This window comes from Carassius carassius, chromosome 32 (assembly GCF_963082965.1).
Source record: "Carassius carassius chromosome 32, fCarCar2.1, whole genome shotgun sequence".
Classification (NCBI taxonomy): Eukaryota; Metazoa; Chordata; class Actinopteri; order Cypriniformes; family Cyprinidae; genus Carassius; species Carassius carassius.
The window spans coordinates 17,642,506-17,667,638 of NC_081786.1; the positions used below are offsets into that span (position 1 = coordinate 17,642,506).

At 37.2% G+C, this 25,133-nt stretch overlaps 3 protein-coding genes and 1 pseudogene across 9 annotated transcripts; 2 read left to right on the forward strand and 2 right to left on the reverse strand.

Moving 5' to 3' along the window:
- LOC132112892 (Golgi resident protein GCP60-like) overlaps window positions 1-142 on the forward strand; it is a 5,345-nt pseudogene extending 5,203 nt beyond the window's left edge.
- Window positions 143-296: 154 nt separating this feature from the next.
- On the reverse strand, window positions 297-9,350 carry LOC132113262 (epithelial cell-transforming sequence 2 oncogene-like). 3 transcript variants are annotated; one of them, XM_059521075.1, is made up of 21 exons: window positions 8,986-9,350; window positions 8,602-8,714; window positions 8,301-8,463; window positions 7,851-8,103; window positions 7,587-7,693; window positions 7,210-7,328; window positions 7,000-7,084; window positions 6,730-6,898; window positions 5,919-6,047; window positions 5,735-5,827; window positions 4,321-4,497; window positions 4,105-4,208; window positions 3,900-4,022; window positions 3,611-3,816; window positions 3,383-3,530; window positions 2,470-2,543; window positions 2,220-2,376; window positions 2,064-2,129; window positions 1,809-1,897; window positions 750-922; window positions 297-580 (listed from the first exon to the last, which is right to left on the reverse strand). In XM_059521075.1, the coding sequence occupies exons 1-21, from the start codon at window positions 9,169-9,171 to the stop codon at window positions 450-452; spliced, it is 2,865 nt and encodes a 954-aa protein (XP_059377058.1). In that variant the 5' UTR covers window positions 9,172-9,350; the 3' UTR covers window positions 297-449. The 3 variants fall into 3 exon arrangements, 2 of the variants coding, with proteins under 2 accessions (XP_059377058.1, XP_059377059.1); XR_009425128.1 differs by lacking the exons at window positions 297-580; window positions 750-922; window positions 1,809-1,897 and having other exon boundaries at window positions 2,470-2,514; XM_059521076.1 differs by lacking the exons at window positions 297-580; window positions 750-922; window positions 1,809-1,897; window positions 2,064-2,129 and having other exon boundaries at window positions 2,217-2,376; window positions 2,470-2,514.
- Window positions 9,351-10,876: 1,526 nt separating this feature from the next.
- Window positions 10,877-13,398, reverse strand: LOC132112888 (coiled-coil domain-containing protein 28A-like). 4 transcript variants are annotated; one of them, XM_059520601.1, is made up of 6 exons: window positions 13,223-13,398; window positions 12,418-12,586; window positions 12,147-12,310; window positions 11,913-12,067; window positions 11,786-11,808; window positions 10,877-10,941 (listed from the first exon to the last, which is right to left on the reverse strand). In XM_059520601.1, exons 2-6 carry the CDS (start codon window positions 12,567-12,569, stop codon window positions 10,887-10,889), a joined length of 549 nt encoding a protein of 182 aa, XP_059376584.1. In that variant the 5' UTR covers window positions 12,570-12,586; window positions 13,223-13,398; the 3' UTR covers window positions 10,877-10,886. The 4 variants fall into 4 exon arrangements, with proteins under 4 accessions (XP_059376584.1, XP_059376583.1, XP_059376586.1 ...); XM_059520600.1 differs by having other exon boundaries at window positions 13,235-13,397; XM_059520603.1 differs by lacking the exon at window positions 13,223-13,398 and adding an exon at window positions 12,892-13,175.
- A 582-nt stretch (window positions 13,399-13,980) lies between these two features.
- Window positions 13,981-19,908, forward strand: snap23.1 (synaptosome associated protein 23.1). Of its 2 annotated transcripts, XM_059520605.1 has the most exons (9): window positions 13,994-14,137; window positions 14,274-14,311; window positions 15,961-16,075; window positions 17,273-17,314; window positions 17,432-17,480; window positions 17,632-17,749; window positions 17,935-18,108; window positions 18,719-18,863; window positions 19,124-19,908. In XM_059520605.1, exons 2-9 carry the CDS (start codon window positions 14,301-14,303, stop codon window positions 19,181-19,183), a joined length of 714 nt encoding a protein of 237 aa, XP_059376588.1. In that variant the 5' UTR covers window positions 13,994-14,137; window positions 14,274-14,300; the 3' UTR covers window positions 19,184-19,908. The 2 variants fall into 2 exon arrangements, with proteins under 2 accessions (XP_059376589.1, XP_059376588.1); XM_059520606.1 differs by lacking the exon at window positions 14,274-14,311 and having other exon boundaries at window positions 13,981-14,137.
- The last annotated feature ends 5,225 nt before the right edge of the window (window positions 19,909-25,133 follow it).

The following is a 25,133-nucleotide window of genomic DNA, read 5'->3' on the forward strand; positions in this document are numbered from 1 at the left end:
AATTGTCTTTGTATTTTTTGTATTGCCCCATTGATATCTGTAGACCTGTGGGAGACCCCACAGTGCAATCTAATTTTTTATTTAACATTGTGTGAGGAGGGGTTTATTTTATGTGAAATAAATGCTTTTATACCCTTCATAAGTGTCCATGTTTATGAAGTATATTTAAATTATCGTGGAAATTATTGTATAGCCCCAATAAATTTTTCTGCATTTTTTTCTGCAATAAAGTAACGTATATATCCAAAACTTTTAAATCACAAGGTTAAATTCATCCGGCTGGCACACATAATGACTTTATTGCAATAGTTCATACTTTACTGATGCATAATCAAACAGTATATTCATACCTATTCAATTTATTTGGTAGTAAAACAAAATAAAAAATGACTCTAGTGTCTACCATAGTTTCTTAATATAGTATGTAGTAGTGAATCCTATGTTGATCTTTAGTTACGTGTTATAGCAGCATTTATAGCACTGCGTAAAGCAGACAGCAGCCTGATCTTGTCCTCTTCTCTATCTGTAGCACAGATCCACTGACGCTTCGGGCTCTCCAGCTGAAAAGCGTTTCGAACATCTGAAAAGATTATGGATAGGTTGAAATGTATATATAATTTCATATGTTATAACTTTCATAAATACGACATATAAGACATAATTATTTCTATTTTTTGTCTGGTAGAGTAGTGTGGTATTGCTAACATAATGAACATTGCATTGCAGTTTGAAGTTATAATGACACGTACACTTCGTGTCTGTGATTTCTGTGAGATTTAGACAGTGAAGAGCCACAGAGGCCAGAAAGGTGTGAGTCGTGTTCACTGTCAGGCAAAATGGCACGTTTGACACGCTCCTCTCAGTCAGCATTAGAGCATCATTGAACAGAAACAACCCCAGGTCACTCACATGCTCGTACATCCTGAGAAGAAAAAGAGAGAGAATAAACTCATCACAAATCAGTAGGCTTGCTTGAGTAAATCCGTTTCCATAAAGGAATAGTTCACCCCAAAAATTACAATTAGCATACTCAACCAGGTCACCTAAGATGTAGATGAGTTTGTTTCTTCACTTGAACAGATTTGCAGAAATGTAGCATTACATTACTTGCTCACCAATAGATCCTCTGCAGTGAATGGGTGCCATCAGAATGAGTTCAAACAGCTGATGAAAACATCACAATAATCCACACGACTCCAGTCCATCAATTAATGTCTTTTGAAACAAAGCTGCATGATTGTAAGAAACAAATTCATCATTAAGGTAAGTATTCCACTTCAAACCGTTGTTTCCAGCTAAAATAGATCATCCATATGTGACCACAAAGGCAGCGTTATTAGGAATTATGGACTCATATTTTGGCCAGAAGCGACTGTTTAAACTTAAAAGGCTTTAAATTATGGATTGTTTCTTACAAACAAACAGTTTTTTGCTTCACAAGGCGTAATTTGATTGACGAGTCGTGGATTACTTCTGGATTATTGTGATGTTGTTTTTTTCAGCTGTTTGGACTCTCGTTCTGACGGCACCCATTAACTGCATTCAATTGCGGATTAAGTGATGTAATGCTAAGTTTCTTATTTACTGATTTAATCAATAAAAGATTTCAGATTTCTCACCCGGCCAGAAGGTAAGAATTTTACATTTTGGGGTGAACAATTTCATTAATAAAAAATATTTGCTGCTTATTAATTCAAACATATCGAGTTATGCTGTTGTTAGTTATCTACAAACAGAATATGACTGGCTTCATGTAGACAGAGAGACTCCTGTTTCTCTGTCATTTGATCTCAGGTCAGTGACGGCACCTGAGAGAGGCAGCAATGTCTCCGTTAAGGCAGCTCAGTAATGCCACATCCTGTGTGGTGACCAAGTATCTGCTTTCCTCCAACAAATTCTGAATAAAGTACAAAAACACTCTGTTATACTGTGTATGAACACTGACGTCTGAATATACACATGACTGTCCATCCCAGGCTTTTCCTTTTCTTTTAAGTACAGAACAGCCTGAGAGAACCTGATCTCTGTAAATAAATGGCTGCTGTGATGACTATGCAACTTACTGGGCAGCTTTGGATTGTGCTCTGTGTCTCCATGATTCTCGAGTCTCGATCAAGACTCTTTTTCAACTGGGAATGAATAGCAAAGCATTGTCTTAAATGAAGGTAAACACATCCATGTTCATATCAATTCACTGAGCACTTCGTTTTTAATCACACCTTGTGGATGAAGCCTCTATAAGTCCGCAGTGAGTTGAGAGCAGACGATAACTTTGTGTAGTCCGGATGCTCAGATGGTGTGTGTAGTGTTAATGCCTGAAGCAAAGTTACATATACCTCCACTCGTGCGGATGGTGTGAGAAACAGCTCCTGGAGACTGGATATATACGTTTGGAGAGTTGCTAGAGCCACTCTTGTACAACTTTTCTCAATTGTCTGAAAAGCAGCAGAGCTGTATTTTTAACTGTACCTCAGCATTCTTGTAGCAACAGTCCGGTCGTGTCTCTTCAGAAAGCTGCGGAATACAGGAAGCATCTCACGGCACTACAAAACATGCAAAATGATGTAACAGATAATGACTCAGTATATAAGATAATGTACATAAGTATTATACACTAGAAGTATTAAAAAATGTTTGGTTTGTTTGTTTTTAAAGAAGTCTTTTATGCTCATTTTAAGCTGCATGTACTTGATCAAAAATTCTATAAAATCAGTAATAGTCATAGAAATGGTAATTATTAAAATAACTGTAATTGTATAATATATTTTTTTTATGTAATTTATTCTTGTGGTGCCAAAGCCACATTTTTGCAGTCATAACTCCTGTGATCCTTTAGAAATCATTCTAATATTTGGGGCAAGGAACGTTTCTTCTTCCTATTATCAGTGTTTAAAACAATTGTGCTGCTTAATATTTTTGTGGAAAGCATAATACTTTTTAATGAATTCTTTCATGAACAGAAAAGAAAAAACATCAATATGTTTGATTTTTTTTGGAACAATGTATATTGTCACTTTTATAAATTATTATATATCATAAATATCAGGAATTATTAATTCATAAACGTTATTAGTTTTATGGGGTTGTACCTGAACTAACCTTTCCTTGTCATACGTAGGTCAAATCATCTGATATTTCAAAAGACTTGCTGATATTGACAAAAGTCTGCAGGGGTCTCTATGTTAGCATTTCCAGCGTTATCCTGTTTCCTGTTTTTTTTTTTTCCTGCATGCCTCTGCACATTGCTTGTACCACATGATTTTGATTTGGCAGTTAGGTGTTTCAAATATTTAGATTTTGTCAAAACTGCTTCACTGCTTTGATTATGATGACAATAAAATATTATACCAAGCTATCCACTTATGTTTTGTTTTTAACATACCTTGTCTATACTTCTGAGAATGGTAGGATAGTTGTTGAAAAAATTAGTGTAGACACGTAACTTGGTGCAAAACTTGACACAAACATCCCCCACACACTGCAGCGGACCCCACTCCTCCCACCTCTCAGTCAGCTCCTTCAGAAAAACACTGTGAAGAGCAGAGTCTTAGACAATAACAGAGAGATACAGAAACAGAAAATTATATGTGGAAACATGGAAATCTTTGACCTGTTTGTCTCCAATATATCCAGCAGAGGGCAGAAGATGGTGATGAGACTGACCGAGCTGATGATGGCTCGGTTGGAGTCCAGTGCAGCTCGGAGAGGGGTGTAGTACACTGTGGCCACGGCTTGAAGTTGTCTCACGTATGTTTTCTCACTATTTAAAAGCTCTTTGCACACAGCACTGCGTCTGTCTGCATCACTTTGCAAGCCCTAACAAAAAGGACACATTTTTAAGCACTGAAGTCATTGGGTAAACCAAATGAATGATCTAAAACAAAAACATTAACAGTAACCTTTGGAGATTCTGGATTGAGGCCATTTAAGGAAGCACTTTCTGTAAGAAACTCCATGTTCTTCAAACCATTGTTAACTGAAACTTTCAGTAGAAAGTGACCCAAGAAGTCTAAGGGATCATCCTACAGCATGACAGTGAATCAGCTTTAGTATAATACAGCAAGATAATCTGAGATTTACTGGAACAAAATGTTTCTTGCTTACCGGAGTCTCATTCATCATGGCCACGAGCCCATGAACCAAACACTGTATGACCTCTGATTTAAGGGAAATGACAGGCATCTTAATATGATCCCAGAGGAACAGACCTGGAAAGGCCACACAAACAAGGAAAATGGTTTGAATACATACACAGGAGGGTAAATATAAGGTATGTAATTGACGTAACTGCACAAGACTATGTTTTCATTTCTGACTTGCCCAGGATGCGGCCTCTGATCTCTTGACACATGAAGTGCAGCTGTGGCCCCAGCTGTTTCCGCAGATGCTTACAGGCTTCCTCTACCCATTCGGCCTGTCTGCACCAGCTAAGAAGAAAGGTCTCATGCAGGTACACCAACGGAGGAAACTCACCAGACCCAGACCACTCACTGAGAACTAGCAAAAACACAGAAACAAGTGATACATGACGTAATATATGAATTATCTAAACGAATGAATGAATGAACAAACAAGAAATGTTTTTTTTTTTTTTTAATCAACATTCAAATTAATGTTCTTTAAAAAATATATGTTTTTAAGCTTTTATTTTAATTTTTTTATTTAAATGTTAAGTTTTAACATTTTGCTGTATGCATTTGTCATTTTTATCTAATTTCTTTATTTTTTAAAATGTTTATAGGTAGTATTTATAAAGTTTTAGCTTTTAGTTTTGGATCGGTTTTTATTTATTTAATACTAGCCTACAATTGATTGCTTTTGTTGTCCTCATTTGTAAATCGCTTTGGATAAAAGTGTCTGATAAATGACTATATATATATATATATATATATATATATATATATATGTATATTATGAGAAACAACTTCTACATAGACGTAATGTAACTCCCTGTTATTACTTTTCTTTTTATACAGAATATACATACATATATACATATACATATATATATATATATATATATATATATATATATATATACAAACACACACACACACAGAGATACATACACATACATACATACATATATATATATATATATAACATATTAACTGTAATTTCCTGTAAAATTTACAGTGAAAACCCGTAAACTGACTGGATGAAAAAAATTTCAAATTCCCAGAATTCTCTGCATTGCATTTCAAATTTTGTTTGAATTTGATGTTTTTTTCTTTGAAATAATTATGTTTCCTCTTATTTATTTCTTAACTGTTATGTTTATTGTTTATCATGATGGTGTTTAGTGCTTGTGTGAATGACACTGTGCACCTTCCATGTATCTTATTATTTAAAAGCTGCTTGTGATGGGCTTTGTTTCATCACGTGACTTTCTCATCACCACCTGCTTTTGGTGGTTACCAGTGTATTACAAAGGTACAAAACAGATTTCAGTACTTCAATAAGTTGGTATATTAACATTATATCAGTTAAATTACGATATTAAATTGTAAATTTAAGGTAAAACCGTTAAACCTAAAATGGTGTTACCATATTTTTACGGTATAATTCTGGCAACCACAGCTGGCGGTTTTTTACCATGTATTTTACGGATTTTTTTTTTACAGTGTAGGTCACTTCATAATTCTACTTCCATATGTGATATTTATATGTGTTATATGGTACTTTCGACTGAAAGTATAATAACCCACTCTAGAGAAATTTTTCTGTAACTCACTGTGCTGGTAGGAGCCCGTACAGATCCCTGTGGGAGCTCTGACATTCAGACCAGTCAATACGGACAGCTTCCTCATCAGATCCATCCCTGCAACTGAGCCATAAAACAGTTCCTGAATGAAAGCTACTTACAGCAAATGTTACATAGGACAAAATGCCACTGGGACAATCCAGACAAACTCTACCTGAAGCTGCCAGGGGAGCAAAGATGTTCAGACTCCCTCCTTCTGAAGCAGGAACTACCCAACCACACAGATTCTCCCAGAACTCCCTCACACCTGGCTTTAGCAATGTTTTCTCAGTTATGCTCATTCCTGGATAAAAGACAATGTAGTCAATGTATACATACATGCATATATATCTGTAGGATATAATCATTACAGAGATTTAATCTTTACATTTCAAATATTTAATTCTTCTTTTTCTTATATTATATTTTAGGCCTATCGATACAGATGATGTTTGTTGTGTTTTGTTGACTTGTTCATCATTTACAGCTTATTTTGTATGAGTGTGACATGACATTCAGCCAAGTATGGTGACCCATACTCAGAATTCGTGCTCTGCATTTAACCCATCCAAAGTGAACACACACAGCAGTGAACACACAAACCGTGAACACACACCCGGAGCAGTGGGCAGCCATTTATGCTGCGGTGCCCGGGGAGCAGTTGGGGGTTCAGTGCCTTGCTCAAGGGCACTTAAGTTGTGATATTGCCAGCCCGAGATTTGAACACAAAACCCTAGTCTAACTCTCTAACCACTAGGCCATGACTTCCCTTATTTTGTAATTTTTTTTAATTGATTAAAAGTATTGTAATTTATTAAAGTGATTCAAATATTTGGTATAAATTTGACAGCAGCTGTGTGTTTTACATGGTTATAAAATCTGCCCTCATTAAGAAAAACTATTCCAGCAGGCAAAAACTGCCTGTTATTACTTTTCTTTTTATACAATTAGATTGGACGCAACGTTGAATTACTTAAGGAAATTACCATCTGTGAGAGTTATCTCTTCTGTGCTTCCTGTCACCAAAATTCCAAGACTTTGCACCATCCTGCCTTGAATGACCCTTTCCGCCAGAGAAACCAGAGCCTTCAAGGTCATTCCTTGTGAGTCATACGGTAAAACCACCACAGGTACTTGCACCGCGGCCAGAAGCAGCTAGAAATATAAAGTTAAGTTCAAAAGTTCATAAAGAACTGTCTATCATTCAACAAGAGACATAGCTCAATGATAGACATGAATGAGAAATAACATTTTACTTCATATCCAGGAACACTGGATGACACAAGCAGGAAATGAGGAAGAGGACTACAGGAAGATTTGACTGGCTGGGTGAACACTGAACTGAAAGAAAACAACATGCTCAGGATTATAGCATGTTAAAGGTATATAAAGGTATAGGCTACTAAAATATGATGGATGGAAAAATCCAGAAAGATATTCACCAATGTTGCTACCGTAATACTGACCTCTTAGTTTTCAATAAACTGGTGGCACATGTGCTCCCAAGAGTGTTATTCCATCTTAAATCAAGCCGTGGGTCTTTTATATCCACACTAGAGAGTAAATTTTCCAATCGGCACTTGTCCTACATAAGAAAGCCATGACAAATAACACTTTTGTGTACATTTTCCTTGAATATAGTACAAGACTAAGACCTGACGATAAGTAACTAACACATGATCACCATAGTCAGTGATTTAATGCTGATTTGTAATTTGAAATACTTCAAATAAAAGACTGAATTAAATTAAATTAAAATAAATAATACAATGAAATAAATTTGGATGAGTCATGTTAATAGACAATTCGTTTTTGCTGTACACTTTCATTGTCAGTGTCTCACCCCAAGTTGAACAAGAGAAGCAGTAAGTGGCTTATGAATGGTTCCAGTAAATGATGTGCCCAATTTACTGGTGTTTAACCATGCCCTCCTGGTCTTCAAAGCAGCTTCTGTGGAAAAATCAGACAGAAATATGAGGACCAGAGCATTGGCCAACTGAGATTATTCTCCTTAGATAATTTATATGAATTAAAACTTCTTAACCTCAATCAGATCATTTCATCAGGACATGCAGAGTACATGAAATGCTGGAACCCTGGCACTCACTTTTATGCTCTGCTACTTTCTGTCTGATAGTTTGTCTTATGTTGTGTTCTCTCCATCTATCTTGCTGCTCCTCTGGTGCTGTCAAACTCTCATTCAAGGTACCATAGACACCTGCTGCTTCCCGTGGAGTTAGAATATCTAAACTGGCAGTACAAGCCAAATAATGTCTTTTCCATGCCCCATACTCATGATCTGATGGGCTGTAGGGAAGAAACCAGCCCAGACGGATACACTTCGGAGACCACAGACAATCCTAGAGAATCACACAGAGATCGTACTGTAGGTGAGGAAACATATGCAAAACATTGTCTTTGACATTTCTGGCATTCATTCTGAAATTGAAATTTACCCTAGTTTAGAACACTTTCGATGTTTGAATGAAGAGAGAAATGTGATAAAAGCCAATTATCTAATAAAGTAAAGGCACTTTTGTACTGATTAAATTCTTACCTGCTCTGCCAGAAACTTCCAATGCCAGCACACCTGTGCTGCAGAGCAGATGTCTCGAGGACTGAGGAAGGACATGATGTAGAGAGACAGAATGCGAGGGAGCACAGCTGTGAAGTCCATTCGAGTGATGGGGACAGATTCTGCTAAACAATCCCTGGTGAACCTAAAAGGATAAAAAAAAAATAATAATAATAATTATATATATATATATATATTATATATATATATATATGTATGTATATTGTCTGATAAAGTGCAGTTCTTATGTGTAAATCATGTAAGATCAGAACTGAGAAATCACTTGAGCTGGGTTTTGGAGCATCTTTTCAGAAGCTGAGAAATAAATTCTTTTCTTTGTCGGTCCGTCCACAGGTCAAACCAATGGAGGACGAGAGCTGTTCTTTCCTGAAAAAGCTGCAAATGAATTAAGTAAGATTACGTGGTTGTAAAAATAAATAAACACGCGCGCGCGCGCACACACACACACACGAAATATATGTAAAAAATCAAATAAAACGAAATAAAATCAAAATTATATACAAATCTTAATAAATCTATATGCATATATTTAACATATTAGGTAAAAATTGTTAGCCTGAATGCACTGTAAGTCGCTTTGGATAAAAGCGTCTGCTAAATGCAATTTATATGTATATAAATATATATATATAAACTTCTTCCTGACCTGTTGGTTGCATGCTTTATTTGTTACAGGCGTCCATGCACTGAATCTGGTTTCAGAGGCGTCGATGCGCGGCGCGTCCGTCAGCGACTGTCTGTAGTCACTAACATTCATCTGCCATTGATTAATAATATCCGGATTTCCGCGGGTTTTTGACTTTTGAGTGGTTCTAAATTCCACAGACGTCATAATAACAGTTAAAGTGGTTTAAACATTCCAAAACTAGCACTGCCGATCTCGTTTTATAGATAAAATAACAAGCGGAGACATTTGATTAATTTGCAAATGGACTCTATTAAATGAATATGAATGTATGTGTTCTGCTAGGTATCGGCTGGAGTTTAGTTCTAAGCAAACCTCTGGTCTAGTCTAGTCTAGTCTAGTAAACGTCCAGGAGAACAAGCACATACTACACGCACTCGTTTCCCTGGAGACCAAATAACAAACGAAGCTCTGCAAATTCCTTTACACGAATCGAGTTTCTTTCAGCAGCTCTTGTGATTTTGCTCGGAGACAATTGTTTTTACATTTATGTTAAAATAAATAAACTGCATCAATACTGCAGTTAATCTACATAACTGAGAGATCAGATGTGGGGTAATACAACTTGAACTTTATCAGACATCCCAAGTCTCCCGGAAGTTCCGGGAGTCTCCCGCATATTGAAAGCGTCTCCCTGAGACCCGCAAATTAGTTAAAATCTCCCGGAATCTAGACCGAGCGAGCAAAAGCGCGCATGCGAAACAGATACTGTATTTCAAACCGTGTAGCGCACGCACGGCAGAGAGGGAGAGGGAGTGAGAGACCTTGCGAGTGTGTGCTAATGTGCGTGTATGCGAAGCGTTGCCCATGGCGGGTTATATTGCAAAAGGCATGTTGAGGTGAGAGTTGACAACTTTAATTTCATCTGCATATTATTCAGGCTAGTTGCCAAGGCTACATGAAATCAACAAACTCCGTAGACCTGTTTAAAGTTGCAATGGAAAATAAATGAAAGCAGTTTACATAAATTGTATAAGCAGATTATATAAATAGTAAAAGTAATCTACATATTTAAACATAATTAACGAATAATTACATAGGCATATAGCTTATAGAAATAATATTTTATGCTTTTATATCTGTTAGGGACCACAACATGTTAGGGAGGCTAAGCGCAGGGAAGGCTGCTCTAATATATCTCAGTTCTCCCATTCAGCAAAGTCTCACTGAGAAGGTGACTACAGCTGAGATGTATTTCCTTCCTTTTTTGGGGGGGGGGAGGTACCTCCCTGAAATGACTTTTTGCAGGTTGGGATGTCTGCTTTATTGACAGAAGCATGAATAAAACGTTTAATAAACAATCAGCCAGTAGCTTATGTTACACTTTACATTTCAACATTTCAATTCAAAATAAAATATATAAATATGACTATAACCAAAAATATACAATGTCATTTTACTTTCATTCTGCAGTATCAGGAAACTGACATCTTGATGAAAATATCTGATATTTTCTTTCTATTAATTCCCTTAAGACAGGACAGAAATAAATACAAACGGAGCCCATCAGTTCCTTGTTAAAGTGAATTAGTGAAAATGCAAAGGTGCTGCTATTGAACGACTCCCAGGCAAAATTTAAGACATAAGATTAGAAGTCACAATGTTATCGAACATTACCTTATGGACGTATATTTCATGTGGTAACATATGATGTTATGAGAAGGAAAAGTGAACATTACATCACAATTGTTTGGATTTGTTCTTTGATATCATATCTATAAAACTGCAAACAAGCCAAGCTGACCAATTCTACAAGTTTAAGATCCAGAGTGTCACTGATATGACTGTAATACTGGTGTTTTTCCCCCGCTTTTCTGTGCTAAATATGCACGCAGGATTCACCATCGCAGAGCTTTTGCAGTTCATATGCTGGAAGTTCTGGGAACATCTTGACTGTCAGCAAGGTTGAGCTTTTGTCTAAAGACTTATAGTTAAGGATACTCATTCAAAGCATATGAGAAATCATTTGCTTTTGACAACTTATGTGTATAAAATAATTATATGCGTAACTAAAAAAAAGCCTAGGTGAATAGTTAACCTAACTATTTGCTAAAAATTGACTCATAAACCCCAGGCCATTCAAGATGAAGATGAGTTTGTTTCTTTATTAAAACAGATTTAGTGACATTTAGCATTACTGTACATCACTTGCTCACCAATGGATCTTCTGCAATAAATGGGTGCCGTAAGAAAGAGAGTTCAAACAGCTAAAACATCACAATTCATCACAACAGTTAACATCTTGTGAATCAAAAAGATTTGCGTTTATAATAAATAAATGAATCAAGAGGTTTTTAAGTTCCCCTATCCATAATACCACATTCACCAGTGAAAAAAAATCATCTTGGACTCGTATATTGGCCAGAAGCAACAGTGCAAAGTTAAAATGCTTTGATGAGTTTGTTTTTTTACAAACAAACAGCTTTTTTTCAGCTTCAAAACATGTTAATTGATGAACTGGAGGCATGTGGGTTACTTTTCACACTTTTTCACTGGAGGAAATGTTATTATGGACTTTTGGTCAAAAGCAGCGGCACCCATTTATTGCAGAGGATCCATTGGGGAGCAAGTGATGGAATGCTAAATTTCTCCAAATCATTTCCAATGAAGAAAGAGAGTACATCTTGGATGGCCTGAAGGGGAGTACGTTCATTTATTTATAATTATCATTTTTGGGTGAAAAAATTTCTTTAACTATACCCCCTATAACATCATCCAGTTGAAAGTCATCAGCATAAATTGTGAAACCATGAAAGGATACATTGAGGAGCTCAACTCTTCCAGCTAAAGGAAAAAACATGAACTTCATTAGATTGTCTAGATAATTACACAAAATAACTCATAGATTTGTGGATTTGTGACTTAATATTTAATATTGCTTTGCTTACATTTAAAAATAGTTTATCCATGTTAGTGTCATAAGCGGACTTCATCTGGTCTTCTGGCAGCTTATCAACTTCTCCATACAGGTCAAAATGCAGACAAGCCAGTGTTTCCTGCATTTCTCTCACATGCTCCATCTGATCAATGGAGCATTCATTGCCTGATTCAGAGAAGATTTTAATTTTAATCCAAACTGTGAACACACTTTAATGTAGCTGTACTGTACTGTAGGAGCTTACCAAAGGCTTGTAATTTTCCAGAGTGGAAGTCATTAAGAAGGCTGAGCAGCCCCTTCTCCATCTCCTGAACATCAGACACGTCTGTGAGAAACGAGTGCTGGATGTGGGCAGACTGGTTACTCTTACCCAACTGACTCTGAGGCCTCGATTTGTCTCGCACTCCCCTAAAACCCAAAAATAAAATGAATAAATGAACCAAAATATGAAGATTGAAATATGAAACAGTAACTTTAATAACTTACACAGATTTAATATGATAGATGACGCTCACCTGCGATACTTTGTCCTCTGACTGGAGTGCGTAACCTTACCACCAACACCAAATGATCTGCTGCTGGAAGTTGTTTTTCGTGCAGTGACTTGGGGAGGAGGCTGGTTAGAAGACGGTTTGTGGATTTTACGTTTCTTCATTTTTGCTTCCATTGTGTCATCCAAATTATCTACAGAATAAAATAGTGATGAGCAGAGAAGCCATTGGTAATGTCACATAAACAACGGTTTCCAAACCGTTTCCAATATATTTCCAAACGTTTTATTACTAGAAACTTGGGGTAGTTACATATTACACTAATGAACCACAAAAGGTGGTGTGACCCGAGACGTTTCAAGTACTGTTTGTTCTCCTCTATAAAAACTGTTTTTTAGACATTTCATGTCAACTTATTTGTTTAGCAGGATATAGTATTGTGATGAAGTAAGATTTTGTAATATAACCATTAAATGATATAAATCTAAATAAATGTACATTTTAACTTGATTTTGTAGCCTCCTCGGATGTTTCTGAGGCCCCCTAGCGGGCCCCTGGCTCGGGTTGGAGCCACTAATCCGCAATTACACTACAATGTTAAGCGTTTTACTCGTGATGAGAATGCGACAAAATAATTCACACTGACAATCAAACTACAAATAAACACTGTACGGTGTATAAAACAGTGTTATCACGGTCATTTATAATTTTACAGTAACACGGAACATGTAAATATTACACGAGCGAGTCAAGATGCGACGCTGAGTCGTTAGAAAACATCTACTAGTAACCATGAGAGAAATTTTGCAACACATGCATTGTATCATACGTATAATTTTACCGCATGTAGGAAAGCTTCCACTGTTTACACTGAAATATTATCCCCTCTGAAAGACATTATCGATGAGATTAGACTGCTCTAAAGTTGATACCATGGTTGATACCATAGACAGTAAAAGATACAGCTGACCAGCAAATTTACAAAAGGCACTTCCGGGATTAACACGTCATCGTGATAATATCATCACGCACTGTAGTAAACCGTCGAAAACAGTTGCAAATATATATATATATATATATATATATATATATATATATATATATATATATATATATATATATATATATATATATATATATATATACATATATGTGTATACATATGTCAACGAAAATTTTCGTTTAATCCAGTTTGAAATTGATGTCTGACTACTTAACGTTAGTTCTTTTTATATTGTATAACAACCCAGTTACAGAGAGTGACTTAAAGACAAGAAATCACTAAAAAGCCACTCGCTACAGTGGCCCAATTTAATGTTATTAAAAACCAATACATATAAATTACTTATATACTTATGCATTACAAAAATGACACGTCTCTTCCTATTTTATTTTTATGCAGGAAATAGTAATTAGGCCAAGCCTTTTGTTTGTCCGTTTTTTCTTCTTCTATTTTTGGGTGATTTATTAAACTGTTATCTACCTCTCATAAACACTTCACCCCATCCAACATCTTCTCTGGTGTTGTTGAAAATTATCTTTTCTATTTATACTCGCTTGTCTTTGACGCATGCGCACCAAGTCACCTGTCTTATGACCGCACATGCGCAGTGCGTGCCACTGTCACAATCTGTCTGAAGGAATTTCGGAAAGAGTTTGGATCAGCGCGAACAATACACGCTTTCTGAAGACTTAAACCGATCGATACCAGTCTTATCCGTCTCCTGTCCTGGAATCAACTTCAGTAAGTAGCGAGCGAACCGTCGTGCTCCAGCTTGCGTCCAGTAACGTATTTCAAAACAAGAGGATGTTAATTCGTTTCTACTTCCCCAAAGCGGAACTGAAACTTCTCTATTAATTAATCAAATACATTTTATCAGTAGCGTTAAAGAACACCGTGAAACATCATGAGTAAACAGTAAGTAAAAAAAACTGTCCGTAAGTAATGGTGTTGGGATCTTGGAGACTTGGGGAAATTCACGAGGACTTTCCCACTTTCTAAGTAACGTAACGTCACTAACATTCTTTCTTTATTTAATGTTAACGTTACCTGGCAAAACTTCTCTGACCTTCTGGCGCTGGGTCTTAGAATCAGCAGCTTTAAGCATCATTGCTATGGGTTTATACTCTCTGATAAGATCGGATTGTCTTGTTTAAGACACAAAAATGTATGGTTTCCTCAATATTGGTTCGGAGGATTTGTCAGATCTTATTTAGATAAGTCATTCTATAGTTTTAATCCCATATGAACATAATAAAGGTCCAGATAGTGCAGTTAAAAGTCTGTCTGATGCAGAATACAGTGAAAATAGTGTGAGAGACATGACGTAATGACTTTACCTTGAGGAACCGGTTTTTGTTGACAAGCTGGAAGTGCATATTTCTTAAAAAGGCGTTCTCATGGATGAAGCGTTCAATGGAGTCAGTAATGTGTTGTTCAGGGTCATGTTAAAACATTTAAAACACTCTTGAAAAGCCTGGATAAGTAAGTTAACACCAGAAGAAGTGGATTTAAATAGATAGTTTACTCAAAAAAATTACAATTCTGTCATTTGTTCACCTTCATGTTGTGCCAAACCTGAATGACTCTCACAAAGGCAGAGTTTGTCTTAGTCATTATTATCTTACATTGCATCTTTTGTCTTTTTGTGGTCGACAGAAGAAATTAAGTCATACGGGTTTGAAACGACATAAGTGAAACATTTCAGAAGAAATATTCTACTAAGTTTGTTTCTGTGGATTTGCATCTACCTTACTGGAATTTGGAACAGGAAAAGGCTGCAAAAATGAAGGAAAAGCTATATGAGATCTGTTTCCTGTGCAGACAGGCCTGTTACACACTCGTAAGCACTTTATTAGTCTCTTTATTACTGCAGTCTTCCTACAGTGCATGTGAGATTTATACTGTAAGCTGTTACAGTTAAATGCTAGTCGATGATTGACTTGTCGTGTCCTCAGTATGTGTTTATTCATTAATGTTTTATAAGTATTTCTGCTCTTCAGGGTTCTTTACAATGAAATGTAAGCCAAAATGGCTTGTATGTTATGTTGAACATGTCATTGACAAAAGCTTGATAGAAACATCACACTTCTTTTATCTCTTTCACACCTTTGTTAACTGTTTTAAACAGCATAGACGTACGCATTTTCAGTTTTTGTTTAAGGGCGTATTATCATTGGTGTTGTCTGTGCTGTTTATGACCTCTTGGGGTTCTCTTAGGTGTAACACACTTTTATTAAATGTGTCATTAATTTTAAAACCCATTTCACCCTCAATTTTGTCAGGTACTCAGCCTTGTATCACAAAAGTTGCAGTTAAAACTCACGTTTTGGTATGTAAGACTTGCAAAAAAAAAAAAAAATAGTGAATGAGTAGTATGGACCACTTCTGTAGTCCTTAATGGAGTTTCACATTAAAGAAGATCATCAGAGCAACATGAGGCTGAGTATTGATGAATGATAATATTTCTTTGGTTGTAAATTTCCATGGGAAGGCTTTTTCTGTGGGCACCTTTGTTTGTGTGGGTATGACTGGCTTCTGAACTTTGATTGACCTCTGACCTCCAGACCCCAGAGCGTAGAGCTTAAGGCCACAGGAGGGGCGGTGAACTTGGACACCAGCAAGATGGCAGACATGACAGTGGAGGACATCACAATGAGAGCCAACCAAGTTACAGATGAGGTATGCTTGTCATCTATTACTATAGTGATATAACAAAGTCTTTCTTTTTTTTTAATAGATGTGATTTTACAAGTTCCTGTATATGAGCCCTATCTTTGTTTGTGACAGCAAAGTCTTTTTTTCTCTTTTACTCACAATTTTATTACTCTATTTTTTTTAACCTTATAATACTTTTCTTGCACTAACAGTTTTAAGATTTTCTTCATGACTTCTTGTTGATTTAGCTATTTTCTTTGCTACAAAAATTGTCAGATAATAATAACATAATCCTTTCTTGCTTTACTTATAACTTTGTTTCTTTCTCTCTTTCTCCTTCTTGCTGCCTCTGAAGGGACTCACATGAGCCTGTGTGCTGTAATAAAGCCTAATAGCATGAAGGGGACACTGTGCTCATGCACCACAGCATGGGTGACTGGGGGTAAACTAGAGATCCACTAAACCCCCTCCCAATTTTTCATTCTGACATTATATGTTTGTTTGTTTTTTACTTTGATTGTACCACTAGTGTTTAACCACCCTTAGAATATAATTTCCCTGGTCAAAATTGGATTAATAGCCATAGTTGGAAAAGTTTCACACATTTTTCACAGCTATGCCTCTCCATTGTGTTACTGTGTATATCATGTGTTCCATGCATGGTTTCATAGCATTATCAAGGCTTTTCACATTTCGGACAATCTGTTACCCTAGACAAGAAAACCAGTCTTAAGTCGCTGGGGTATATTTGTACCAATAGCCAAAAATACATTGTATGGGTCAAAAATCATTAGGACATTAAGTAAAGATCATGTTCCATAAAGATATATTGTAAATTTCCTACTGTAAATATATCAAACTCCTTTGATTAGTAAAATGCATCGCTGAGAACTTCATTTGGCGATTTTCTCAATATTTAGATTTTTTTGCACCCTCAGATACCAGATTTTCAAATAGTTGTATCTCAGCCAAATATTGTCCTGTTCTAACAAACCCTACTCAATAGAAAGCTTATTTATTGATCAAATAGTCGACTCGTTCACCTGTATTCATCTACCCTTTCTGGCTTTATGAGCCAAAGACACTGAATTGTTCAGTGTGCATTGTTTTATTTGATGTTTGCATGCAGAACTCAAATTAATGTTCCACAGAATAGGTGCTGTGTCACATTACTGTAGTGATTTGACTACCTTTTGAATATGTGCGTTTTGTTTCTTTCAGTCACTTGAAAGCACTAGGCGGATGCTACAGTTGGCAGAGGAGGTACGATTTTTCCAGTGAAGCTTAGAGGCTTGAGAAACACGCTACTGTTATTTTGATGTACAGATTCAGAATGCCTAGAGCTATCTTCATTTGCTCATTTGATTTGTATATTTTCAGAGCCGGGAGACGGGTGTCAAAACAATAACCATGCTGGATGAGCAGGGAGGTAAGTGACTGAATCATTCCATTCCTCCTCATTCCTGAAACCTACTTTGTTACTCAACATTATATCGTTGATATACTCTAAAAAAAAATGTTGTTTAGTTGATGCTGGCTCATTTTATTTGTTGAAACCTGCTTCATTCTGTCTTGATTAGAGCAACTGAGGCGAGTCGATCAAGGAATGGACCAGATCAATCAGGACATGAGGCAGGCCGAGAAGAACCTGACTGATCTGTCCAAATGCTGTGGCTTGTGTGTGTGCCCATGTGATAGGTTCGCTATTATAACTCAACTTCTAAGCTTCTGAATTTAAAATAATCTCCATTATGTTGTATCATGCAACACCAAGTTCAGTAGTATTTTTGTGGGGTCTTCTCTTTGCATTTATTGAAATTAAATGAATTGACATGAGATCTTTCGGGAGTCAGTGAGAGTATTGAAAACCTCTTTTCTTTTAGAGTGACGTCTATTGAGCATGATGGGAGATATAAGAAGACTTGGGGCACAGGTAGTGAAAACCCCGGCATGGAGGGAAAAGAGGGCGGCGTTGTATCCAGCCAACCCACTGCTGTTCGCAATGGACAGGCTGTTTCGAGTGGGTCAGGGGGCACATCTGGCCCCTACATTAAGAGGTGAGGGGGGAAATAGCACTAAATAATAGGATTTCATCCAGTGTCAGACTTAAATCCTTTGATTTGAATCAATTGTTAAAAGCAAGTAAATGAAAAGGGTATGTTAAGCTTCATGTCCTTGAAATAGATTATAAAATCTGACATTAAAGCCACACTTTCTTCTCATTTCTGTGGTTTTACTGTCAAATATTTGTGGAGCAAGATTGTTGCAAAATCATTTGAAGAAGCTTCCACTTTGTTGCATGCCAGTCAGTCAATATCAGACTGAACACGCACATTGGTCATTTTGCTTAATCAGATAGTGAGTTCCTGTCTATGCAGGCATTTCTTGAGCTAGAATAAGCTACAGTCCTGTTCTCTGTTTGTTTTTAGCTATTATTAGGATACACTGTCTTTGCCCTGCCACATTAAATATTTTTGGTGGCTGAATCATCTCAAATTTGACTTCATGTATGTGGTAATTTTTTTAATTTTAAGATCTTTACAGCTGGTTCATACTTCTGAATATTAATTTAGATTAGCAAAAAGTGCTTTTAACAATATTATGTCTTGAGGTATATTCTGTGTATATACTGTATGCTTTTCTTTTATATTTCTACTTTCACAAAAGAGTCACAAATGATGCACGAGAAGATGAGATGGAGGAGAATCTGGGCCAGGTGGAAAGCATCGTCGGCAATCTCAAGAATTTGGCGTTGGATATGGGCAATGAGATTGAAAAACAGAACAAAACCATTGACCGCATCACTGATAAGGTAAATCTACACTGTCAAACAACTAGACATCTAATGAAGTGAACCTGTGAAAATATTAATATTTATTTAAATAAACATTTATAAACAATTTAATTAAGATATATAAATAAGATATATTTTATATATGAAAAAAATTATATATATATATATAATATATATGTATATGTGTGTGTGTATATTATATATGTATATGTGTGTGTGTGTATATATATATATATATATATATATATATATATATATAATAATTTTTTTTTTCAAAGGCTGATATGAATAAAGCTCGCATTGATGAAGCCAACCAGCGAGCCAACAAACTTCTGTAGAGAATGGACACTGCTAGCATCCCTCAGGAGCCTGATTCTCTCTCTCTCTCTCACACACACACACACACACACATTTTCTGCTTTACAGCAATGAATTGCATTAAGTGAGTTAAGTTCTTCCAGTGCCATATGTGCCTTTTTTTGCCGTTCTGTTTGTACTATTGTAAATAGTTGGACACATGCACACAGATCTATTCCAGAGCCTCCTGTACAATCATGTCTTCACCCTTAATATGTGAGCCAAATATGCTGGACGCACCGAGTGCAGTTGTTTCTGTGGTTTGCTCACTGCTGCCCTCTCAGTCTGTAATGAAAGGAGTCTAATCTCTGGAGATGGTGATGGGTTTTGTCCGTCCCTCTCCCTGCTCTTCACTCAACATGGCTAAATGTTTTCACTAATCTGAATGAAGGGCTATGAAGACTTACGACAGAACTTTTAATGTTCTGGTTCGCTCCTCTTATAGCCGTTGATGTATGTTTGGGCTAATGATATAATGTTTGGTTTTTATGTAATTTTTTTCTGTTTAGCTGTATCTGTGACTGATCATACTCATATTTAATTATCTTAATACATTAATGGGCCTTGTGAATACAGTTAGTCCTGTTCAATGTTTAGGTGGAAATGTATGGTAACGTCCTTTTTAATAGCATAATTTACCATGCTATATAGAAATAGGACATGTCAATATGTATCTATTTTACTGCTAATAAACCCAATAAAATCATTTTTTGGCTTTTTCCCTTTTTTGTGTGTAGAAGTGACTTTACCAGTGGAGGGCGCTGCCACATTTCTTTGTTATTTTATGGTGAAATTAAATATATTTTGGTCTAACCTAGCAGATTTTTTTAGGCAATGCAGGAAGTAAAGCCTTAAAGCCGCGAAATCAACGGCCCCGCCCCTATGCCCCGCCCTCACTCTCCCTCGCAGAATGCACATACCATAATCTGCACTGTTTTGGAAGTGGAGTCCTGCTCCTGTGAACTCTGTCTGCTCCGTTCCACTCCAATCTCATTAAAATAAGGTAAATACAAGTACCCTATTAACCAGAAAAAATTCAAAGATCGATTGGAAATGCCAGATCGGTTAGCACAATCTACTGCAGAACAACCCATTATGTCCGTGTGAAATTATAGAAATTATAGAAATTTAGAGATTAAATTTAAAGCTCCAATCTCCTCAGTCCTCCGAAGATCATGAAAAAAGCCTGTTGACGCTTCAGTGCCTCCTCGGCTCAGAGAGCTGTCAATCACAGCTGTCAATCACGACGTCACACCACCGTTTTTAGAGCATTAAATAACTATCTAAAAAACAACTTATTTTAAAAACGAACACTTGAATTTACATCAGCGTGATACAAACTACAGTAAATGACAAAAAACAGCTTCGGAAAAAAGATATTTGAAGGGTAATTTAATTGTTTAGTTGGTCTCGCGTCCCATTGAATAACATGGGGAGGCGGGGTTTATGACCTATACTAGGACCACTCACCAGGGGGCGATCGAGACGTTTTGGCTTCACTTTTCAGGGCTTGTGCGGCACGCTTGGTTTTGAATGGCAAAATTAAAAGAACAATAATTTGTGCTTCGGCACCTGCTATTATCTCTGCTGCCTGTATAGCAAATATTATTCCTCATTATGTAGCAAGTACAACAACTTGCCCATAAGATAAGTATGTTTATAAAAACATTATTTTTAGCTTTTATAAAAACACTCTTTTAAAAGAAATCTAATGTCTGTATGGTCTTTCCTAGCCTACTATGCTGAGGACTGTTTTCTGTTAATTCCAGCTTTCACATTTTTCATGGATAGTTTTTTATTTGGACTGACTCTTATCTGGTCTTTCTCAGGAGGATTACATAGTAGCCTAGTTATTTGAATCATTTGAGGCCTCAAGAACTAGGACAGTGCCTTTGTTTCAACTCTCTTCAAGACTTTCTGTGTCTGCTGTTCAGGAGACTGCTGACGAGGGTCCACATGTGCCGTGAAGCCTGGAGGAACTGTCCTCAAGTTATCAGCCAGCCTTGTTCTCTCAAAGTCTGACAAATCTAATACCACATATAGGATTAAGAAGAAAAAAAAACAATATAAGGACAAATTTCAGTTTACAGGCTACAGAAGAGACTTCACCTCCCTGGCTTAGTTCCCTTTTGTGATTGCCTGATCTTTGGTTCGACATTGATTTTTTTTTTTATCATTTAGAACATTTAGAACCAAAGTCAATATGAAGTACCAATATTTTTTTGCTGGTATAAAGGCTTGTTTACATTTCCAAACATTCATTTTGTCATTATTTGTGAGATTTTTTTTTTTTTTTTTTTTTTGCATAAGGAGTCTGACAACAGCCAGTGATCTGATCTCATCATCATCCAGTCTGTCTGGAATGATATGAAGAAACAGAACAAACTGAGACAGACTCAATCCAGAAGAACTGTGGAAATGTCTCAAGATGCTTAAAGAAACCTACCTGCAAAGCTACCTGCACATAAAGGCACAGAGGACAAAGGCTGCTTTAAACGCAAAGGATGGACATGCCAAATTTTGATTCAGATTAGTTAATAGAAGTTAATGGATAAAGAAAATCTATTTATGACATTATTTTTGACAGCATCCTCATTTTACAGCATTTTAACAAGTGCCTAAAACAGGTAGGTTTCTTTGACCATCTTAGAGACATTGCTACAGTTCTTTTGGATTGAGTCTGTCTCAGTTTGTTCTGTTTCGTCATATCATTCCAGACAGACTGGATGATGATGAGATCAGATCACTGGCTGTTGTCAGACTCCTTGAGAAAACAAAAATCTAACTGGATTATTACAATTAATGGCAAAATGAATGTTTGGAAATGGAAACTGATATTTCCTACTGGCACATTACAGCAAAAAGATAGAAATAACTGACTTAATCAGAATCAGAATGAGCTTTATTGCCAGGTATGTTTACACATACAAGAAATTTGTTTTTGTTAAAGAAGCCCTGCAGTGCAACAGAATGACAGCGACAGAACAAAAAAACACATAATAAAAGAATTAAAAATACAAATAAGTAAGTAAGGAATGAGAATATACAAATTGACAATTGTATGGCAGGTATATTACAATAAGCAGTTGTGTATGTATAGGTATATTTGCAAAAATGTAAGTGTACACTAAGTATGTGTGCTAGATAAATAAGTGTATGTGTATATAAATATAAATAGTGTAGTGTGTTCCACAGTTATTATCAAGTGTTCATTAGATGGATTGCCTGAGGGAAGAAAACTGTTCCTGTGTCTGGTCGTTCTGGTGCTCAGTGCTCTGTAGCGTCGCCCAGATGGCAACAGTTCAAAGAGGGAGTGTGCTGGATGTGAGGGGTCCAGAGTGATTTTGCCAGTCCTTTTGCTCACTCTGGATAAGTAGTTCTTGAATAGAAGGGAGGGTTGTAACGATGATTCGCTCAGCTGTCCGGACTACCCTCTGTAGTCTTCTGAGGTCAGATTTAGATGAGCTGGACCAGACAGTTACTGAAGTGCAGAGGATGGATTCGATCGATGATGGTGGATTATAAGTGATTCAGCAGATCCTGTGGCAGGTTATACTTCCGCAACTGGAGAAGGAAGTACAACCTCTGCTGGGCCTTTTTCACAATGGAGTCATTGTGAATGTCCCATTTCAAGTCCTGAGAGATAGTGGTGCCCAGGAATCTGAATCACTGCAGTCACAGTGCTGTTCATGAGGTGAGTGGGGGGAGAGCAGGGGGGTTTCTTCTGAAGTCCATGATCATCTCCACTGTTTTGAGCGTGTTGCACCAGACAGCCAGCTCTTTAACTTCCTGTCTGTAAGCTGACTCGTCACCATCCTGAATGAGGCCGATGAGTGTGGTGTCATCTGCAAACTTCAGAAGCTTCAGAAGAGGGATCCTTAGATGGGCAATTGTTAGTGTACAGGAAGAAGAGAAGTGGGGAGGGAACGCAGCCATGGGGAGCTCCGGTGCTGATTGTACGGGTGCTGGATGTGTATTTTCCCAGCCTCACTAGCTGCTGCCTGTCTGTCAGGAAGCTGTTGATCCAATGACAGACAGAGGTGGGCATGGAGAGCTGAGTTAGTTTGGGCAGGAGGAGGTTTGGGATGATCGTGTTAAAGGCAGAGCTGAAGTCCACAAACAGAATCCTCACGTAAGTCCCCGGTCTGTCTAGGTGTTGCAGAACATAATGCAGTCCAATGTCTACTGCATCATCCACAGATCTGTTTGCTCTGTAGGCAAACTGAAGAGGATCCAGCAAGGGTCCAGTGATCTCCTTCAGGTGGGCCAGCACCAGTTTTTCAAATGACTTCATGACCACAGACGTTAAAGTCACAGGCCTGTAGTCATTTAGTCCTGTAATTTTGGATTTCTTTGGGATGGGGATGATGGTGGAGTGTTTGAAGCATGAAGGGACTTCACACAGCTCCAGGGATCTGTTGAAGATCTGTGTGAAGATGGGGGGCAGCTGGTCAGCACAGGATTTCAGACAGGCTGGTGTAACACAAACTGGGCCTGGTGCTTTTTTCCTTTTCTGCTTCCGGAAGACCTGGCGCACCGCATCTTTGCTTATCTGTATCGCAGGTGTGGGGGAGAGGGGGGTTGCAGGAGGTGTGACTGGTGAGAGCGGTTGTTTGGAGAGGCGTTCAGGGCGGGTTGCAGGAGTTGTGAATGGTGTGAATGGTTGTGTGGGGAGGCGTTCAGGGCAGGTGATGGGTGTTCTTTTTTTCAAACCTGCAGTAAAACTCATTCAGATTGTCTGCCAGTCGTTGATTCTTCACAGTGCTGGAGGATGGTGTCTTGTAGTTGGTGATCTCTTTCAGACTTTTCCACACTGATGTTGAGTCGTTGGAAGTTAACTGTGTCCTTATTTTCCCAGAATAATTCCTCTTTGCCACTTTGATCTCCTTTTCCAGTGTGTATTTAGCCTGTTTATATAAGACATTGTCCCCCCTCCTGTAAGCATCTTCTTTGGCCTGATGGAGCTGTCTGAGTTTTGCAGTGAACCACGGTTTGTCATTGTTGTAAGTTAGGAGTCCTGTTAGGAATACACATATCCTCACAGAAACTGATATAAGATGTTACAGTCTCTGTGAGCTCATCCAGATCAGTGTCAGGAGCTTCAAAAACACTCCAATCAGTGGTCAAAACAAGATTGTAAATCCTGCTCTGCTTCATTAGTCCATCTTTATACAATCCTTAATACAGTTTTAGCTGATTTTAGTTTAAAACCATTTTAGCTGGTGAAAATAGTGTTATAATAATTTTGCCACCACTGTATATAAGAAAGAAGAAGAAAAAAACATAAAATTAAAAGGACAATTCAGGGTGTTTTCCCATGTAGGTCAAAAACCCTCTCTCTCTCTCTTCCAACCAACCTTTGCCTCCTCACTTCCTCTTTAGAATGGTTGCCCACAAGAAGTAGCAAAGGCAGGTACAATACCTATCATCATCTAATAACTGTAGTTATGTAACTATGGCTTCAACCACTGATTCATCAGCATACAAGTTCACACATAGATTTGGAAGAAAATACAACTACAGAATCTGGGATCTCTGGTTTTGAGTAAATAACATATATTTATTTGGAGTATTTTGAGGTGGGATGTGGTTTAGGGGTGGGCAAGTACCTTCAACAGCCCCTTTCTGCGTCACTAATAAGAAGTTATGACAAAGAAGAGTAAAGTTCCCACACCTCTTTCAGGGATTTTTGTAATGTGAAGAGGAAACTTTAACATGTACAACTGAATGATCACAACACTCAGAACTGGAGCATCTTCAGAGTAAGTAAACACACAAAATTACAGGAACTAAAAGAATGAAATATAATTAAAGTAGCTAAATATTCTAATATCATTTGTAGACACCCCTCTCTTTATCTTTTGCTGAAATTTTGCTATTTTCAATAGCTTAGTAGTGTGACTTGAATCAAGTTGAACTGATTGTTACTGA

Coding starts and splice junctions, on each gene's coding strand:
- LOC132112888 (XM_059520601.1), bottom strand. CDS start 12,569: ATGGAAGCAAAAATGAAGAAACGTAAAATCCACAAACCGTCTTCTAAC. Junction 12,311..12,417: donor CAGAGGACAAAGTATCGCAG/GTGAGCGTCATC, acceptor TTTGGGTTTTAG/GGGAGTGCGAGACAAATCGA. Junction 10,942..11,785: donor GAAGAGTTGAGCTCCTCAAT/GTATCCTTTCAT, acceptor ATAAGTCTTTAG/ACAAAAGCTCAACCTTGCTG.
- snap23.1 (XM_059520605.1), top strand. Junction 16,076..17,272: donor CCAACCAAGTTACAGATGAG/GTATGCTTGTCA, acceptor TGTTTCTTTCAG/TCACTTGAAAGCACTAGGCG. Junction 18,109..18,718: donor TCTGGCCCCTACATTAAGAG/GTGAGGGGGGAA, acceptor CTTTCACAAAAG/AGTCACAAATGATGCACGAG.
- LOC132113262 (XM_059521075.1), bottom strand. CDS start 9,171: ATGACGTCTGTGGAATTTAGAACCACTCAAAAGTCAAAAACCCGCGGA. Junction 7,329..7,586: donor CTTCTCTTGTTCAACTTGGG/GTGAGACACTGA, acceptor TTTCTTATGTAG/GACAAGTGCCGATTGGAAAA. Junction 2,130..2,219: donor ATAGAGGCTTCATCCACAAG/GTGTGATTAAAA, acceptor ATTCATTCCCAG/TTGAAAAAGAGTCTTGATCG.